Source organism: Delphinus delphis, chromosome 15 (assembly GCF_949987515.2).
Source record: "Delphinus delphis chromosome 15, mDelDel1.2, whole genome shotgun sequence".
In the NCBI taxonomy this organism is placed as follows: Eukaryota; Metazoa; Chordata; class Mammalia; order Artiodactyla; family Delphinidae; genus Delphinus; species Delphinus delphis.
The window spans coordinates 82,917,780-82,936,901 of record NC_082697.1 but is presented as its reverse complement, the minus strand read 5'-3'; the positions used below and the strand labels follow the sequence as shown (position 1 = coordinate 82,936,901).

The 19,122-nt window shown below is 44.2% G+C and overlaps 1 protein-coding gene across 1 annotated transcript in view; it reads left to right on the top strand.

The window, feature by feature from the left end:
* Positions 1 to 1,143: 1,143 nt before the first annotated feature.
* LMTK2 (lemur tyrosine kinase 2) overlaps positions 1,144 to 19,122 on the top strand; it is an 82,842-nt gene continuing 64,863 nt past the window's right edge. The window contains exon 1 of the mRNA XM_060032439.1: positions 1,144 to 1,508. Within this exon, the coding sequence (XP_059888422.1) occupies positions 1,427 to 1,508 (82 nt within the window). The 5' untranslated portion in view covers positions 1,144 to 1,426. The remainder of the gene's footprint in view (positions 1,509 to 19,122) is intronic.

The following is a 19,122-nucleotide window of genomic DNA, read 5'->3' as shown; positions in this document are numbered from 1 at the left end:
CTTTAACCCAGCACTTCCACATTCCAGCTATTTGTTTACTTAGGTGTTTATTGGCTTGCCTTAATCATTCAACAAATATCCCCTGGGCATGGTCCATGTGTCCACACGGGGTTAGCCCCCCACAGAGAGCTGGCATTTGGGATGGACATTTGAGGAGTCCGGAGAATTGGGGAGGCTCCCCCGTGCTGCCCCATCTGATAAGATTCAAAACTGTCCCTCTCATGCACAAACTGGACTCTGGGTGCATTCTCCGGAAGAGCCCAGCATTTTCCCAGCCTCCAGGCTTCTGATCATTGTCACTTCTACCTGGAAAGTATTTTTTTCTCTACCCTTTCTGCAGAAGGATGCTCTCCTCACGTGTTGGCTGAGTCTTGTCACTTGGTGGGAAGAGGCAGGCACCCAGGACCAGGCACCACTGCTTTGGAGAATTCCTACTGGAGCCACCCCCAGAGGACACGTGCACAGTTCCTGTCCTTAGGGAACTTACAGGGACAATAAAATATGGCAGCTGGGAGAGCAGTCTGTCCAGGGCCAGGGAGGGGCACTAGGAGTTGCTAGTCATTTCTCCTGAGGTTGGGAGAGGCCTTCTTAGATGACATCATTCTTCAGGTGAGTCTCGACAGTGGAAAGGGAGTGTGCCAGGTGGCCAAGAAAGGACAGGAAGGGAACTCTTGCCAAGAGGAACAGCTTGAGCTCAGGAGCCGAACTAGTGGGTGCGAGGGGAGAGGTATTCTATTCTTGTTGAATTGAAATAAAAAAGCCCAAAGCTCCTTGGTGGCTGATAGGTCAACCTAAGAAGAGTCTAAAACGTCTGTTGCAAGTAAAAAAGGCAGAAGACAAAACAGGCCTATTTTTACACGTTTTGAAATACTGAGAAAAAAATTCAGAATGGATTCTGGATGCTTTTCATTATCTTCTTTATACTTCCCTTTTTAAAAAATTGTAAAATAATTGCTGGCATCACCTGCTGCTCACGCACTTCTTGGTCTGCAGGGGGCGCACCGGCGGCCACCCTCCCTCAGCCAGGGTGATGGGCGGGGCCTCCCAGGCCGGTGTGGAGCTGACGATTGGCGGGGTGGGCTGTCTATCACGGCGTCCCGCCCCCCACCCTACGTCACATGACGCAGCCCATCATGGCGGTGGGAGCGCGGCTGCACTGGCTCGCGGCTCCGCAGAGCTGCTGCCGTTGCTTCTGTTGAGAGGCGGCGGCGGCGGCGCAGGCGGGCGGGCAGGAAGGATGGTGTTTCTGTGGTTGGAGCGGTGGGTGCGGACCAGGATCTGGGCTGAGGTTTGGCCGAAACGACGTGTGCTCAGGAGCAGCCGGCGCGGGTGCCGCTGAGGCAGCGGAGGGAGACAGGACCGACTGACGGACGGACGGACGGAAGGCAACCCGAGAGCCAGTCTCCGGGGCCGCGCCGTGGGCGAGATGCCGGGGCCCCCGCCGTTGCTGCTGCTGCTCCTGGCCGCCGGCAGTGCCGGGGCCGCGCCACTTCCGCAAACAGGTGCAGGTGAGCGGGCCCGAGGCAGGGACGGGGCTGAGGGGACCGGGCTGCGGGGCCGCTGCGACGGGGGTGTCTGGGAAGGAGGCTGCAGGCCCGGTCCGGCCTCGGCGCCGAGGAATCGGAGGGCCTGCCGGGGCGGGAGGCCCGGGGAAACGAGTGATTAGGGAGATTTTGCAGTAGGGACGTGTGTTGGGCGGGGGGGCGGGCTGCCTCTCGAGGGCCGAAGCGGGGGCGAGGCGATGCGGATGGGGCTGGGGAGGACTGCGAGCGGGGCGGCAGCGACCGACCCCTCCCGGGGTAGACTGCAGCACCGGCTCTGGACCTGTTGCCTGAAGGTCCTCAGCCTACATCCCTTGCTGGCAGTTCTGCTTCCTTTTCCAGATGTCACCTGCCTCCTGTGCTTTTCTCACATCTTATAATAAGAACCGTTTCTTAGCCCTAATCATACTTAAATGCAAATGACTTGGAGAGCTGCGCAGAGTTTCCTTCGCTCCCTGTAACTTGTTCTGAAGTTGTAAATTGATTTTAGACGCTGTGCGTTGTATTCAGATTGAATCTCTGGGGATGAGAAGGAAACCACTCTATAAATATCTCTACTTTAGGAAGCCAGTGATTAGAGTAGCAGCCTTTGAATAACTATTGACAAAATGGCCCAAGGGTGATTGAAGTTTCTATTTTAGCTACGTCAGTGTGTGATTTTCTTTTTTTCTCCCCGTCGTTTTCGTTTGTGGTTTATTTTCTCAGATAAAACTTCAGTCCAGGAAAGCATCTCAAGTTGGATAATTATTTTTAAGGAAAAAAAATAATCTAGGCTAATTTACCATTATCATCTGTTACTTATCTTTGAAATGAGGGGAGACTGAAATTTCATAGAATCATGGAATTTTAGAGATGGGAGAGACCTTAAAGAAAATTTAGTCCAATTTCTTTCATTTTGCAGTTGAAGATAGTGAGGCCCTGGGGGTCAAATGACCTACCCAAGGTGACACAGCTAAATTTTAGGAGGAGTCACAACTTAAACCCAGGTCTTAGATTCCCCTAGCTGGGTGATTTTTCTGCTTTACCACTTCAGGTCTCTTATTAGCTGTTTAGAATACTCTTGAGGTCAAGAGTTATTTTAGAATGATGTTAGTTGGGTGCAGAATGTGGAAGGTACTGTCCCTGGTAAAGACATATTTTTCAAACACATCTACAATGGAAGCTAAATATAATTGTTTCCAGAGACACACCAGGTTATGTCATTGAGTGCCCTTTAGTTGGGTATAAACTGTTATCATTGTACCACGTAGTGTATTGCTAAATTTCTGCCACTGCCTTAGATCAAATATGCGTAAGGTGAATTCTGTTTTCTGACCTGATAGATAAGAAGAGTGAATATTATGAGGAATGTATAGGCAGCCCAGGTATGAGTCACAGAAAGTACCTGGGAAATTATAAAAGACTGTAGGGAGAAGTGTCGATGTTGATATTGAAACATACTCATGGTGAAATTGAAAATTAGCACTAGAATAGGATAGTGGATAAAGATTGCATATGTGAAAGGGATTCAAGAAGTTTCCAGATGACTTTGCTCTTAATCGAAGTTTTACATATTTTGTAAAACAGATTCTATTTAGGAAACTTTGGAAATGTGGCTGCTTATAAACCTTTTTTTTTTTGGCTGAACCGTGAGGCATGCGGGATCTTAGTTCCCTGACCAGGGATTGAACCCGTGCCCCCTGCAGTGGAAGCTCAGAGTCTTAACCACTGGTCCACCAGGGAAGTCCCTATAAACCTCTTAATGTGTTTAGTCCCTTCTTTTACTATTTCATGGAGGTATGAATCAAAAAATTGAAGTTTTTGTTGGAGTGTTGTATGTAAAACAAAGCAATCAAGAAAATTAATCCACAAATAGAAATATTAAATCTTGGCATTAAAAAAATGTAAAGAACTATTCGGTGACTTGTAGCAGCTTTTGTAGATTTTCCCTCATGTTCTATTGCTTGGAGGGTGTATGGTGAGACGTGTGGCCTATGGATGACAAATACCTACTACGGTTAAATTACGTGGAAAAGATGCACAATCACACATAGATTTGGGAGTTTTTATTTCCATTCAGAAGGGATTGTTAATCCTGGTAATGGGGGTAGATTCTTGACCAAGAAGAGTAAAGAAACCTTTGAGCTAATCCTGATAAGTGAGTTCGCTGGTTAAGAAAGAGGAACCCCTCTGGAACATACATAGTAGATAAAAGAGCAGTTAAACATTGAAAACAACTATCAAGCTTTTGATTATCTGGGGGCCTGTACTCCTTACAAAGGGAGAGCTGGCCATTTTCAAATTCAGAGTAGATCCATTGTATATGGTCTTTGCCTCCTTGGCCTTATTCTGCTTAAAGTTCAAACTGGTTAATACTGCCTCGGAGAAAGCATGGCTTATCAACAGTAGGTTGGAAAAAATACTTGAATTGTATCCTTTGCCAGCCTGTTTGCATGGGGAAATGAGACAGTTAACTGAAATTCAGCATTTAAATCGAAGTTCATTTATCCCACGTTTCTTTGTCATCCAGAATCATTTCTAGATTCTAAAGTTGAAAAAAGGTATTTACCCATTCAGTCATAGTAAGCTTTGTAAATATGTGGATTGCCTTTGCCCATCAGGCAAGAAGGCATTTCTAGGTTGAATTTGGGGGGGAGAATCTCTTTATCACTCTGAGAGTCCCTTATGTCCTCCCTGGCGGGGGCAGGGGGGCTTTCCTGAGAATCTGTATTTCTGCAAAGGCCCTTATTATATAGACTGAGATCCTGGTCCTCATTTAGGAAGCTTACGTAAAGGCAGGAAGTCCACTTTTTCACACACAGTTCAGTTACCAAACTAAGATTACAGTTAAGAAATTCTTTTTCTCCAGATCATAGTTATCAGACCTTTCTTCTCTTGGCAAAGATTTATGTGCCTTTTGTAAGATTCTCAGAATTCACATCATAAAGAAAGATGTTGTATGCGTGAAGGCATTCCTCTAAGTCCACAACTTGTTATTAATATTAGGATAGTGGTGAGACAAGGAAACTCACTTCTATTGTTCTGTGGCATATTAGGTCACAGAGTACAGAGGAAGCTTTTAGCAGTTCCAGATAAAGGACCTCACGGAAGTCTGTGAAGCCGGTGGGACTCAGCTACTGATTAAACAGCAGCTTGTGAAACCGGGGCTTTTGTTTTAGATTAAGCAAACAGGCTTGTATCTTGAAAAAGATTTCTGAAGTAAAGGAAGTGCTTTCTAAAGTGTGAATTTTTGTGTTTATTTTAACAGCTTCTGAGAGCTTTCCATGCAAATTCTTGTCAGGATATATGGCTCTAAGGCTTGAGATCTGATTTAGACTGGGAATGCTGTTAATTGCTTTCAGTAGGTGATATTTTGGGGTTAACTAAATACGTCCATTTGCATAGTAATAGGAAGTCTGTCCAGCAACTTGGTAGCTGATCAGCATTGAAGTTATCAGATCTCTACAGTTTTGCTGATATCGATGTGCAGATGTGCTGACTGTTCACGCAGTTCTCTTGAAATTTAGAGCCCTTGGGCCCTCTGTGCTCCTGTGGGCTGTGTCACTTAGAACAGCCGTACATATAATGAAAAACACTTCGTAATGTAAATGTCATATAGGGGATAGCCAGGGTTCTGAAACTGTTAAACAGACTGGTCCTCAAAAAAGTCCTTGTAGGTGGACATATAAAAAGAATCCACCTTTTCAGCTCAGTTGAGAGTAAAATTCATGAACCAGTCACAGGAGGAGCAGGCGTTGTGGCCAGAGCTTGGACTTTGGAGTTAGTCTGGGTGTGAGGCCTTCCTCTGCCACTTTAAAGCTTTTAAGACCTTGCCCAGTCACTTGACCTCTCCAAGCTTCTTAGAATTCAACTATTAAAAAAGGATGATGATAATATTTACCTAAGGGGTTGCTGTCACGTGATAGCCATGCCTGCTACAGGTTTGGCCCTTGGCAACATAGATTCCTTCATTGCTTCAGATTTCTTTGTAAATTTGGTGGGTTATCCTAGAATTGACTAATGGTGGGTGGTATGGCTTCAAAGAAGGAAGTCACCGTGGTAGCTGCGTATCATGGAATGCCTAGAACTTACGGATGTAAAAAAATCTTTGTTTCTCAAAATAGCAAATTATATGATGGGTGAAGATCCTTTAGAGAGAAATCTGGCTTATTGAAGTACGACGTATAAGCTGGTAGTGTTACTTCTTTTTTTGCGGTACGTGGGCCTCTCACCGTTGTGGTCTCTCTCCGGACGCGCAGGCTCAGCGGCCACGGCTCACGGGCCCATGGCTCACGGGCCCAGCCGCTCCGCAGCATGTGGGATCTTCCCGGACCGGGGCACGAACCCGTGTCCCCTGCATCGGCAGGCGGACTCTCAACCACTGCGCCACCAGGGAAGCCCTGCTTCTTGAAATTCATAGTCTTGGGGAATTATGCTAGAAAATTTTAAGATGATCTGGATTAGTCTGCTTTTATATAATAAACCTGTTTTTGAACATTGAGATGACTAAAACTCTTGCATGTGAACAATTGCTGGTTTTAATTTACTTAAAGGAACCACGGGCAATCTAAGTTTGGTTGATCCCAAACAAAATTGTGTACTCGCAGAAAGCGTCCCTGAAGGGAGCCCGTTCACCCAGACTGTGGTAGGACCAGCACAGTGCTGAGGCTTCCCCTTAGAAAATGTCATTTGGAGAGATGAATGTGGCAGACTTGCTTTCTCTCTCTCTTTTAAAATTATGTATTTTTGCAATCCTCTAGCGGTGCTTCACTCTTTGAAATTTTTATTTATTACTCAGACATGAGGAAAGGAATATTATAGAAAGGAGAAGCTGGACAAACGTTCCTGGTCTAAAACAAACTACTGTATCTGGGGTGGCTTTTAGATTCGAATTCCTGCTTTTCTGTGAATCCTCATATGAAGACACTGTAAGAAAGCTGAGGAGATGTGGCAAAACCTGTGTCAGAGCAAAATGTTGGAGTGAAGTATTTTTAAGTTGTAGTAAATGACTGATTTGGAACCATGCCTTGGCATTACAGTTATTTGCCACAAAGAACAGGCATATCAGAAAAATAACCTCAATATTTCAAAAGAAGGTTTTGTGCAAAGGTTAGCCCAGTGCAGAGATTCCAGATTTCATTGGACTTTATTGTGATTCAAGTGGGCAACATGAGAACAGCTGAAGCCGAATGTCGCAACGCAGGTGCCTGAGACACAACACGGTGAGCGCCTTTACTCCTCTGAAAGCCTCTGCCCACCCCCCACTGCCCTCCACCCTGACTGCAGAAGAGCGCTTTGTACTCTTCTGCTTTCCTGGAGCTTCAGAGGGGTAAACCTAACATTTTATTTTTAACAGCTTGGCAGATTTTGCATTTTACTATATTATATGTTCGTTTTAAAAGACTTAAATTCCCATTACCTCAAACAGATGTGCCACGCCCCGGTGCTGTGGTGCAGCTGGAGTAGCTCTGGGCATCCGGCATCTGACCCCAGTTTGGGAAGCTTTGGGCAGGGAGGTCGTGGCAACTGAGCTTCCGCTGTCCCAGCCTCCGCTCTCCCCCCTCATGGCACTTTCTTAACAGCTAAATTGATCTGCTCATGGTTTGCAAAATATCCTGTGCAGAGTTCCAGCTTCCAGCGCTTCATATTCTGTGTGCAGTTGCCTGACTCTTCCCCTTGTATCTTTTAAATGCTGTCATCTCTTTCTTTGTCTTTTTTTTTTTAACCTCTTTGCAGCCCCAGTTTCCCTCCTGAGACCTTTCTTCTTGCCCAGGCTTGGCGATTGCCACCCCTGATGAACTCTTAGAGTGTTTCCTTGTGGGACAAGACGTTCCAGGGGATGCAGCATGAAAACGTGGGAATTTTCTAATTTATTTTCATTTCGCCCTTAAAAATTTTTGACTTATGTGACTTTTGAGGGATAGAGTGTATTGGTACACTAATGCATTTGTATGACTTGTAAATAAATTTACATGAAATGGAAGGACTACGAAGAAAATTTACTGGTGGGTTGCGTCATCAAAAAAGGTTTGCATTTGTTGTACTGGCCTACCACTTGCACTTAGCAAATACCACCTGTTTTTTTAAGTCCTGTCTCTTCACCTGGATTGTAAGCTCTGTGTCTCATCGCCTCAGTATTTCTCGTGTTTGCGTGGTTTTGAAGTTTGTGGGTGATGCTGAAGTATGAGAGAGATGGTGCTGGAGAACTGACTTCACCAGACCAGCACTCCAGAGCGTGCGTGTGTTAAAAGGAGGGGGTGTCAGCTTAGACCCTGTCATTGTCCTGCGAACTTCATCCAGCCCCAGTCCTTCACCTGGAATGAGGCCATGGATAGTTGTTTTATTTTTAGCCATAAACTTTTTCTTTTAGAACAAATGTAGATTTACAGGAAAGTTGCAAAGATGGTACAAAGAGCTCCTGTGTATCCTTTGCCCAGTTTTCCCTTTTGACGTTGGTAACAACAAGTAGCCGGTACTCATACATTGTAACCAGCGTGCAGACTTCACTCGCATTGCTTCAGTATTTCCCTGGTGTCCTTTTTCCGATTCAGGATCCCACAGTGTGTCTGGTTGACATGGCTCCTTGGGCCCCTCCAGTCTGTTCCCTGTTTTTGATGATCCTGACATCTTCAGGAGTCCTGGTCAGGAGTTTTGTAGAATATCCCTCTGCAAAAGGGATGCATGTTTGATGTTTTTCTAGCTATTAGGCTGGGATTCTGTGTTTTGGGGAGGAAGACCACAGAGTTGAAGTGCCGTTCTCATCACATCATGTCAAGGGTGTGTGCTTTCAAGACTCCTAGTCCCTTGATCCCCTGGCCGAGGTGCTGTGTGTCAGCGTTCTCCACTGTCAGGTTACCCTTTCCTCCCTTCTCCGCGCTGCGCGTATGCACAGCCCGCGCTTAGTGGTGATGAGTTCCGTGCCACCTCCTTGAGGTAGAAATTACCTGGGTTTCTGTGCGGGGTATTTATCTATTCTTCCCCATTTATTTCCTTATTCAATTATTTATATCAGTATGGACACATGGGTATTGATTTTACACTTTGGGTTATAATTCAATACTGTTACTTATTTTGCTGCTTAAATTGGCCCCTGGGAGCCCTTTCAGTTGGCTCCTGTGTCCTATAGACATATGTCCATCTTTCTTCTTTTTTTTAAGCGCTTCCTTGTTTTCTGGCGCTAAGCTCACCTTGTGTATTCCTGCTCCGGCCCTAGGATCAGCTGTGTCTCACGCAGCTCCCTTTATTGGAGAGCGATATTAGAAGCCGACGTCTGGGCACTGGATTTGCGTGCTGCTACTGGCACATTTATAATAGGGTTTTTCTTTTTTGTTTGTTTTTATTTTAACATCTTTATTGGAGTGTAATTGCTTTAAAATGGTGTGTTAGTTTCTGCTTTATAACAAAGTGAATCAGCTATACATATACATATATCCCCATATCTCCTCCCTCTTGCATCTCCCTCCCGCCCCTCTAGGTGGTTCCAAAGCACGGAGCTGATCTCCCTGTGCTATGCGGCTGCTTCCCACTAGCTATCTGTTTCACATTTGGCAGTGTATATATGTCCACGCCACTCTCTCACTTCGTCCCAGCTTACGCTTCCCACTCCCCATGTCCTCAAGTCCATTCTCTACGTCTGTGTCTTTATTCCTGTCCTGCTCCTAGGTTCTTCAGAGCCACTTTTTTTTTTTTTTTTAGATTCCATATGTATGTGTTAGCATACGGTATTTGTTTTTCTCTTTCTGACTTACTTCACTCTGTATGACAGACTCTAGGTTCATCCACCTCACTACAAATAACTCAATTTCGTTTCTTTTTTTGTCTGAGTAATATTCCATTGTATATATGTGCCACATCTTCTTTATCCATTCATCTGTCGATGGACATTTAGGTTGCTTCCATGTCCTGGCTATTGTAGATAGTGCTGCAATGATCATTGTGGTACATGACTCTTTTTGAATTATAGTTTTTTCAGGGTATGTGCCCAGTAGTGGGATTGCTGTGTTGTATGGTAGTTCTATTTTTAGTTCTTTAAGGAACCTCCATACTGTTCTCCATAGTGGCTGTATCAATTTACATTCCCACCAGCAATGCAAGAGGCTTCCCTTTTCTCCACACCCTCTCCAGCATTTATTGTTTGTAGATTTTTTGATGATGGCCATTCTGAGTGGTGTGAGGTGATACCTCACTGTAGTTTTGATTTGCCTTTCTCTAATGATTAGTGTAGCTGAGCATCCTTTCATGTGTTTGTTGGCAGTCTGTATATCTTCTTTGGAGAAATGTCTATTTAGGTCTTCTGTCCATTTTTGGATTGGGTTGTTTGTATTTTTGATATTGAACTGCATGAGCTGCTTGTAAATTTTGGAGATTAATTCTTTGTCAGTTGCTTCCTTTGCAAATATTTTCTCCCATTTTGAGGGTTGTCTTTTCGTCTTGTTTATGTTTTCCTTTGCTGTGCAAAAGCTTTTAAGTTTCATTAGGTCCCGTATTATAGGGGTTTGATCCTCTGCTTCCTGTATCTAATCCTAGGTGTTGGGAAAAGAGAGAGAGTCAGTGAGAGATTTTGGAGGGACAAAAGGCCTCTAAGAGACAGATGACTTGGACGGATCCTGTGCACGTTTGACCCTGTCACTTGACCACCTTTTAACCGCCTATTAATACCATCGTAAATACTACACATCCCACACTTGTGGTATAGTGGTATTGGCAAGATGTTATTTTTATTTTCAGAGCAATGGATATTTGAAAGATTTTATTGACTCTCTCCAAGAGCAGCCTAATCTCTAAGAATAGGAGGGAAACCTTGTAAGCTTAAGGATCTACTTAGAATTATTTTAGGGGGCCTTTCAGCTTTGGAAATTGTTGAAAGGGATCATAGGCAACTCCTTTAATTGGTGAAAGTTCAGATAAAACGTCCAGTGGCAAGTCTCTTGGAAAGTACAGGGGGCTGTAGACTTGCTGTGATTTTTTTACGGAGCTTTTTGTTTCTTTTCATTTTTTATTGTGGAAAATTTCAAACATACACAAAAGTAGAATAATTAATAAAATGAACCCTCATGTGCCTGTCACCCAGCATCAGCAATTTTGAATTTATGGTGAATCTTGTTCACGTGTACCTTTCCCACTGGCCCAGTGGCCCCCACTGTTTTGATATAAATCCCAGCCACGGTATCAAGTTCAGCTGAAATTGTTTCAGGAAAAAGTAAAGATGTTTTTATAAAACAGGATTATTTGCATCAAGATCACCCAGGTACTTGTAGAAATGCAGGTTTGGGGGCCCCCAAACAAACCAGCTCAGTTGGAATTCTGGATGTTGGCCCGGAAATCTGCATTTGTAGTACTTTTCAGGCGATTTCTCCAATCCCGAGACACAAAATATCTTATCTTCTACTAGAGACAAAATAATCAGTTATTTAATAGAAATCTGTTGACTTGTGGAGCTAGTGAGACTCAAGGAAGGAAGAACAATTTAAAATTAAAAGATTAATGTCAACACCTAAAATCTGAAGTGCTCTCTGCTCCTGACCACCATACATGAGTATCATTCTGAAGAAACCTCCTGTGCAAAGTATGTGTGCTATAACCACAAAGGAATTTAAACAGGGTAGGACACACTTACAGCACTTAACCGCTCCAAAGACCTTTCCTTTCGTTCTTTTTTTTTTTTTTGTAACTTTAGCCCCTTCTCTGGGAGTCAGTATGAATAATAACCTCTTTACATTTTATAAATCTCCTGTATAAATAATCAGTAAAAAAGAATTGTGAGCTGGTAGCCTGACGGTCAGATGCCAGTACTGTGAGCTGTGAACCTCATGGTGTAGACGTTCCTGCCCTGGCCTGCCAGGGTTCTGCCCACTGCAGCTCAGACCAGCAAGGAGACTAAGCTTGAGCAGGTATAACTCATGACATTCTTAGTTCTCCAGGTGACAGATGTGCATGCTTTGTGAGAGTCCCTGATTCTTGACCTGTACAAGAACTTGCGGGGTTAGTTTTTTCCAGTATAATAATACCATGTTGTTAACATTTTGCTATAAAAAAGTTTGTTTTTCTAAACTGGTTTATTTTGGAATAGCCTCGGGTTTGTAGCCCATTTTGTATTTTTCAACAGGTACTTTTTTTAAAGCTAGTTGACGTAATTTGATGTACTTTCTGTGGGTGTATTGATGTGTACAAAATATTTTTATGACGAGCTAAAGAAAGCAAACTATCTCTCTCTAAAACTGCTACAGAATGATGATTGTATAATCAGTTGGGTTTGATTAAGAACGTCATAGGCCCGGGACTTCCCTGGTGGCGCGGTGGTTAAGGATCCGCCTGTCAATGCAGGGGACACGGGTTTGAGCCCTGGTCCAGGAAGATCCCACATGCTGCGGAGCAACTAAGCCCGTGCACCACAGCTACTGAGCCTGTGCTCTAGAGCCCGCGAACCACAACTACTGAGCCCACATGCCACAACTACTGAAGCCCTCGCACCTAGAGCCCGTGTTCTGCAACAAGAGAAGCCACCGCAATGAGAAGTCCGTGCACTGCAACGAAGAGTAGCCCCTAGTCGCTGCAACTGGAGAAAGCCCGCGCGCAGCACTGAAGACCCAACGCAGCCAAAAATAAATAAATAAATGAATGAATAAAAAGAACATCATAGGCCCACACACTAGTACAGATAATTCTGGACTCTGTTTTCGTTTTTTGTTGGGTTTTTTTTGGCAATACATATGCTTTGCATAGGAGAAAAGAATTTCATTCTAAGAATCTAGGATAGTGATTTTTGAGAGAGAAGTTGCTCTTATCCTAAAGTGAAACCACTAGAATTTAATTTTTATTTTTTTTTAATTTTTTAAAATTTATTTGGCTGTGTCAGGTCTTAGTTGCAGCACGCGGGATCTTTGTTGCAGCACGTGGGATCTTTCGTTGCAGTGCACTGGCTTCTCTAGTTGTAGTGCACGGGCTTCTCTCTAGTTGTGGTGTGTAAGCTCCAGAGCGCGTGAGCCCAGTAGTTGTGGCACATGGGCTCTCTACTTGTGGTGCACAGGCTTAGTTGCCCCACGGCATGTGGGATCTTAGTTCCCCGCCAGGGATCGAGTCTGCGTCACCTGCATTGGAAGGCAGATTTTTAACCACTGGACCACCAGGGAAGTCCAGAATTTAATTTTTAAAAGCTCGTGGTTTTTTTTTTTTTCCTCCTTGAGGTCCATGTTCAAAGTCCATCCTGAAAGTGTCTTTTTCCCCTTTTTGCTACACTGAACAGGAGGCTTGAGTTTGATGTGATATAACTGCAGCCTTTAATTATGGCAGGTAAATCTCTAAGACATTTTGGACTTAGAAGACAGAGGAGGATGAGTTTGCAGTCGTTTTGCACATTTAAAATATCTACTCTAACCAACCAGTAATTGTAAAATTCTGTAGTTTCAGCTTATTGCAAAACCGAAGGTTGTGATCTACTGGTTACCTCTCAGATTAGCCTCTGAATTTAAGTTTAGCGTGTTTTTCACGCTGCAGATTCTTCCTCAGAACCCTCAATAAATTCAACCTGCGCTCCTTTCAGAAGGAAACAAAAATCCCTCTTCCTGGTGCTACCTGGCAGTGTGCCTCCCTAGAATGGTTCTGTGTCAGCAGCAAGTGTTACTTTCCAAGGATGCAGGCTGTAGCTTCCAGGCGCAGAGCCCCACTTGACTCTGACTTCAGACTGTTATTAAAATGCAACACCCGGACACTGATTGCAGGTGAGGCACTGAAAAATAACAAACTTACCAAAATAGTCACCTGGGAACACTCCACCAGAGGCCTGATGCGCAGTGCAATCCAGAAGTCTGTAATTTAACTTCGTTTGCTTTAAAAAAAAAATTTCAATAAAAGATCTGATTACCAATTTTCACTGTAGAGGCACTTGGAGAACTCATGCAATTTTGGAATTATAATCCTTTTGTATAGAATTTTAGAGCTGAAATGCCAGTTTACAGGTGAGGGAACTGAGGCCCAGAGATGTGAAGCAGTAAATTCAATCCCGTACAGCCTGTCAGAGGCTGACTTCATTCTGGGTTGAGGTGATCTGACATCCAGTCCACCTGTTCTCCGGTTCACTGCCTCGTACTTTCAGGAAAACTCTTATTAGTGTGATGCACACGCATAGACTGATTCCAGTTATTTTTCCTTTGAATATTTATTTCTATTTATTATCTGAAAGTCCTGAGTGAAATTTAAAAATATTTATGATATACTTGATTCTTGAAGTACTATAGATAATTCCTTATTGAATTAGGAAGCGTGCTAACTTCCATAATTAGGCTCACAAAACCACATTCATATTTAATTTTTTTTAATTTGTAAGAACAACAACTTCCACCTATGAAGTGATTTGCACTGTTTAATTAAAGGTGATTTAAAAATATTTCTGACTTGAAAGAAGTGTAATCGTACACTTGTAAACATTCGCTTGTGAACATGAAAAATACTTAAACACTGTGATTAAATAAATGCTTTTGTGGAGGTGTGGACCACTTCTAGAGTCTGCTGGAGGCTGTGGATCCCGAGAAGAGTGCTCGTGAGCAGATAGTTTGTGTGTACTTGGAAGAGTCACAGGCAGGTGTCAAGAAATGTAGACACGTCATTTTCCTCCTTGTGCTCTCAGCTCCTTTTTTTTTTTTTTTTTTTTTGTGGTACGCGGGCCTCTCACTGTTGTGGCCTGCGGAGTGCAGGCTCAGCGGCCATGGCTCACGGGCCCAGCCGCTCCGCAGCATGTGGGATCTTCCTGGACCGGGGCACGAACCCGTGTCCCCTGCGTTGGCAGGCGGACTCTCAACCACTGCGCCACCAGGGAAGCCCTCTCTCAGCTCTTTAAGACCACCTCCTTGATTGATGCCCTTGATCCCATCCTGCCTCATCTGTTGCTTCCCTCCAGGGCTCAGTCAGCAGCAGCAGTAGCTTCCATATTTTCTCCTGGACCCTCTCTCTCAGTTCACATATAAAAGATGACAATTTAATGTATGTATTTTCCCGCATAGCTTTATTCTACTTTTGAATAACTTTATTAGCGTAAGTTCTCAGGAGTAGTTAAAAAAAAAAAAGTGAACCATTCTTATGTTTCTTTTGCTACTAATCACCATATTTCTTTCCAAGACACTTTTTTTTTTTTACATCTTTATTGGAGTATAATTGCTTTACAATGGTGTGTTAGTTTCTGCTTTATAGCAAAGTGAATCAGTTATACATATACATATGTTCCCATATCTCTTCCCTCTTGCATCTCCCTCCCTCCCACCCTTCCTATCCCACCCCTCTAGGTGGTCACAAAGCACAGAGCTGATCTCCCTGTGCTATGTGGCTGCTTCCCACTAGCTATCTATTTTACGTTTGGTAGTGTATATATGTCCATGCCACCCTCTCGCTTTGTCACAGCTTACCCTTCCCCCTCCCCATATCCTCAAGTCCATTCTCTAGTAGGTCTGTGTCTTTATTCCTGTCTTAACCCTAGGCTCTTCATGACATTTTTTTTTCTTAAATTCCATATATATGTGTTAGCATACGGTATTTGTCTTTCTCTTTCTGACTTACTTCACTCTGTATGACAGACTCTGGGTCCATCCACCTCATTACAAATAGCTCAATTTCATTTCTTTTTATGGCTGAGTAATATTCCATTGTATATATGTGCCACATCTTCTTTATCTATTCATCCGATAATGGACACTTAGGTTTTTTCCATCTCCGGGCTATTGTAAATAGAGCTGCAATGAACATTTTGGTACATGACTCTTTTTGAATTATGGTTTTCTCAGGGTATATGCCCAGTAGTGGGATTGCTGGGTCGTATGGTAGTTCTATTTGTAGTTTTTTAAGGAACCTCCGTACTGTTCTCCATAGTGGCTGTACCAATTCACATTCCCACCAGCAGTGCAAGAGTGTTCCCTTTTCTCCATACCCTCTCCAGCATTTATTGTTTCTAGATTTTTTGATGATGGCCATTCTGACTGGTGTGAGATGATATCTCATTGTAGTTTTGATTTGCATTTCTCTAATGATTAATGATGTTGAGCATTCTTTCATGTGTTTGTTGGCAGTCTGTATATCTTCTTTGGAGAAATGTCTATTTAGGTCTTCTGCCCATTTTTGGATTGGGTTGTGTTTTTTGTTATTGAGCTGCATGAGCTGCTTGTAAATTTTGGAGATTAATCCTTTGTCAGTTGCTTCATGTGCAAATATTTTCTCCCATTCTGAGGGTTGTCTTTTGGTCTTGTTTATGGTTTCCTTTGCTGTGCAAAAGCTTTGAAGTTTCATTAGGTCCCATTTGTTTATTCTTGTTTTTATTTCCATTTCTCTAGGAGGTGGGTCAAAAAGGATCTTGCTGTGATTGATGTCATAGAGTGTTCTGCCTATGTTTTCCTCTAAGAGTTTGATAGTTTCTGGCCTTACATTTAGGTCTTTAATCCATTTTGAGCTTATTTTTGTGTGTGGTGTTAGAGAGTGATCTAATCTCATACTTTTACCTGTACCTGTCCAGTTTTCCCAGCACCACTTATTGAAGAGGCGCTTTCCTCCTCTGCTGTCCATACACCCTTGTCTCCATCTGCCTCTACAGCGCCCTGTTTCCTGTTTGACCCTGTTTCTTTGTCCCATCCCCATCCCTTAAATGTTGTTCCCACCCCCTTGGCCCTCTCTTTTCTATTCCCCTCCCCATCTCCTCTCTATTTGCATCAATTAGTGCATGTAGATATTTTTTAAAGTGAAAGTGTTCCAGAGCTTATAATAAAAATAGCTTAGGGAGCCCCTGTCCCACATCCTGTTCTTCATCCCTACTCTCTGCTCCCCTGGGCATTGCCTGCCAGCTCTTTTAGCCATGTTGCTAAAGAACAGGGTGGAACCACTGTTTCTTGGTTTCAGTAGGTACTGAATTTCTGCTATGGAAGAAGAGGATTTATATACTTACACACGTACACACTCTCCCCCTCCTCAGCATCGTTATTTACACTTTTTGGTTAAATCAGCATTCAGCATTTTTTTTTTTTTTTTTTTTTTGCGGTACGCGGGCCTCCCACTGTTGTGGCCTCTCCCGCTGCGGAGCACAGGCTCCGGACGCGCAGGCTCAGCGGCCATGGCTCACGGGCCCAGCCGCTCCGCGGCATGTGGGATCCTCCCGGACCGGGGCACGAACCCGTGTCCCCTGCATTGGCAGGCGGACTCTCAACCACTGTGCCACCAGGGAAGCCCCAGCATTCATATTTTTATGACCACAAATACTGTTCGCAGCTGAGCCTATAGTGTATCTGATGATTAAATTTCTTCGGCATCTTTTGTTTTAGCTAGATGTTATCATTTCCTTAGCTCTTCGTGAGTGTATCATTAATTTGTCCCACACTCCTTGGCAGGAGTTGAAATGTCCTCTCGGTGGGTTGGCTACGCCCTGTGCGGGACTTGGGTGGCTCTCCCACTGCCCCCAGCGCTCTGCTGCCAGGTCTGAGGCCACCTGATTTCCTCTCCCACGTGGCCTCTGTTCCCTGTCTCGGATAGAAACTTTTGAGACTTTCTCTCTAAATTCCGGAAGGTTGCAAAGCGATGCCTTGGCGTGAGTCTTTACCGTTCGTCCCACTCATCAAGGTGGGTACGCAGTGGGCCTTTTGAATCTGGAAAGTGGCGTCCTTTAGTTCCAGAAGAGTTTAATACACATATATTTTTAGGGAGTTATTTCCTCTTCCTTTTCTTTGTTCTTTTCCTCCTGGAACGTCTGTTAGTTGAATGTTGGGCTTTTTTGGAGTGACCTTCGACTCCTTTTGTTCACGTTTTCTCTCTTCGTTCTACTATGTGACGGCCTTTGTTTTTTCTACAACACTTTATTTCCAAGAGTTTTTCCTTCCTCCCCCACCCCCTTTCTAAATAGCATCTTCTCATGAGTGTAATATCTCCTCTTATTTCTGAGGATATTAATTATAGCTTTGTAATAATTTTTAGGTTTTTTTTTTTAACCACTGTATGGTCTGCCTCCTTCAGATCCCTTTTTCTCTCTTTGGTTTGGTCACTTTCTTCCACTTTTTTTTTTTTTTTTTTTTTTTTGCGGTACGCGGGCCTCTCACTGTTGTGGCCTCTCCCGTTGCGGAGCACAGGCTCCGGACGCGCAGGCTCAGCGGCCATGGCTCACGGACCCAGCCGCTCCGCGGCATGTGGGATCTTCCCGGACCGGGACACGAACCCGTGTCCCCTGCATCGGCAGGTGGACTCTCAACCACTGCGCCACCAGGGAAGCCCTTTTTCACCTTTTTTAAGGAGGGTTTTCTCAAATGTCAGGCGATCCTTGAAAGCCTGCCCATGTTGAAGAACGAGGGACACCGATGGGAGGTGTCCCCTGCGACTCTTTCCCCTCACACTCCTTGTCGCATCTGCCGCCAGGTCCCAGGCACTCCTGCCTCAGCGCCCTGGAGTAGGAGTGTGCCCCTGAGCATCACCACGTGGGAGCTGTGTGACCCGGGAGAAGCATCTTTGCCTCTCCCGGGTTCAGCTTCTTCACTTTAAAGTGGGGCTAATAATAGTACCCACCTCAAAGGGTCGTTATGGGGTTGGATGAGTTTAGAACAGTGCCTGGCACATAGTAAGCACCATTTATGTATTAGCTATTTTCATAACCACCTGGGGCCAAACCACCATCATTTCTCATGTGAATTATTCTAATATCAGAATGGGTTCCCTGATCACTTCATATAAAGTAACAATCTCCCATGTCCCCTCCCTGCTTTATTTTTCCACATTGCTTATCACCATCCAAGGTGCCATATATTTATTAATTTGCCCGTGGTCCGTCTCCTGCGCGAGGGTGTAAGCTGTGAATGCAGGGGCTTTGTTCTCTCCACTTCTGTGCTCCCCGAACCTGTGGCAGTGCCTGTTCTGTAGAAGATGCTGGGTGAGCACTTGCTGAATGAATCGATGTGTTGGGTGGGGCTTACTGGTGGGTAGACTTCACAGTCTGGTGATGGAACAGCTGTTTCCATAAGAGACACCTTGTCCCCAGAACTCTTCTAATTATCTATAGGTCTCTTGACTTGGGCTGGACACCTGAGTGTCTGGAAGCACCCAGTTATATTGGGTTTATTTTTCTGTATAATATAAAGACAGTATCAGAGGAGCAGTATCAGATAGGAAGCCCTAGGTAATCTTGCCTTGACGTTCCATAGCCCCTTGTCCAGTTCAGTATTGTAAGCAGTTTCTGGCTTAGTTATTAAGGTAGTACTTTATTATGGAGAATGTTGAACATAAACAAGGTAGACGGAAGAGTGTAATGAATTCTCTGTACCCCTCCCCCAGTCCAGCCATCCCTATGGCCAGTCCAACTGCATCTGTACCACCGTCTGCTTCCTCTAAAGAGAGAACTTTTAAAGACATGGCCAGAGAATATGTGTCAATTATATTGGCAAGACTTCCAATTAGACCTTAGGAAGCTGGAAAGGTTCTGAGACCATAGACTCTATCAGAGTGTTGTAGGAAATATTAAGAAACAGGTAGACATGTTTATCTAGGATGTTTGGGGTCTGCCCTGCCTGGGAAGTAAGGAGCACACATCTAGGTCATCTGTCCTTTCCTTTTTGGCTGTATTTTGCAGGAAGTGTACCGGCTAAGTGTTGTGAAT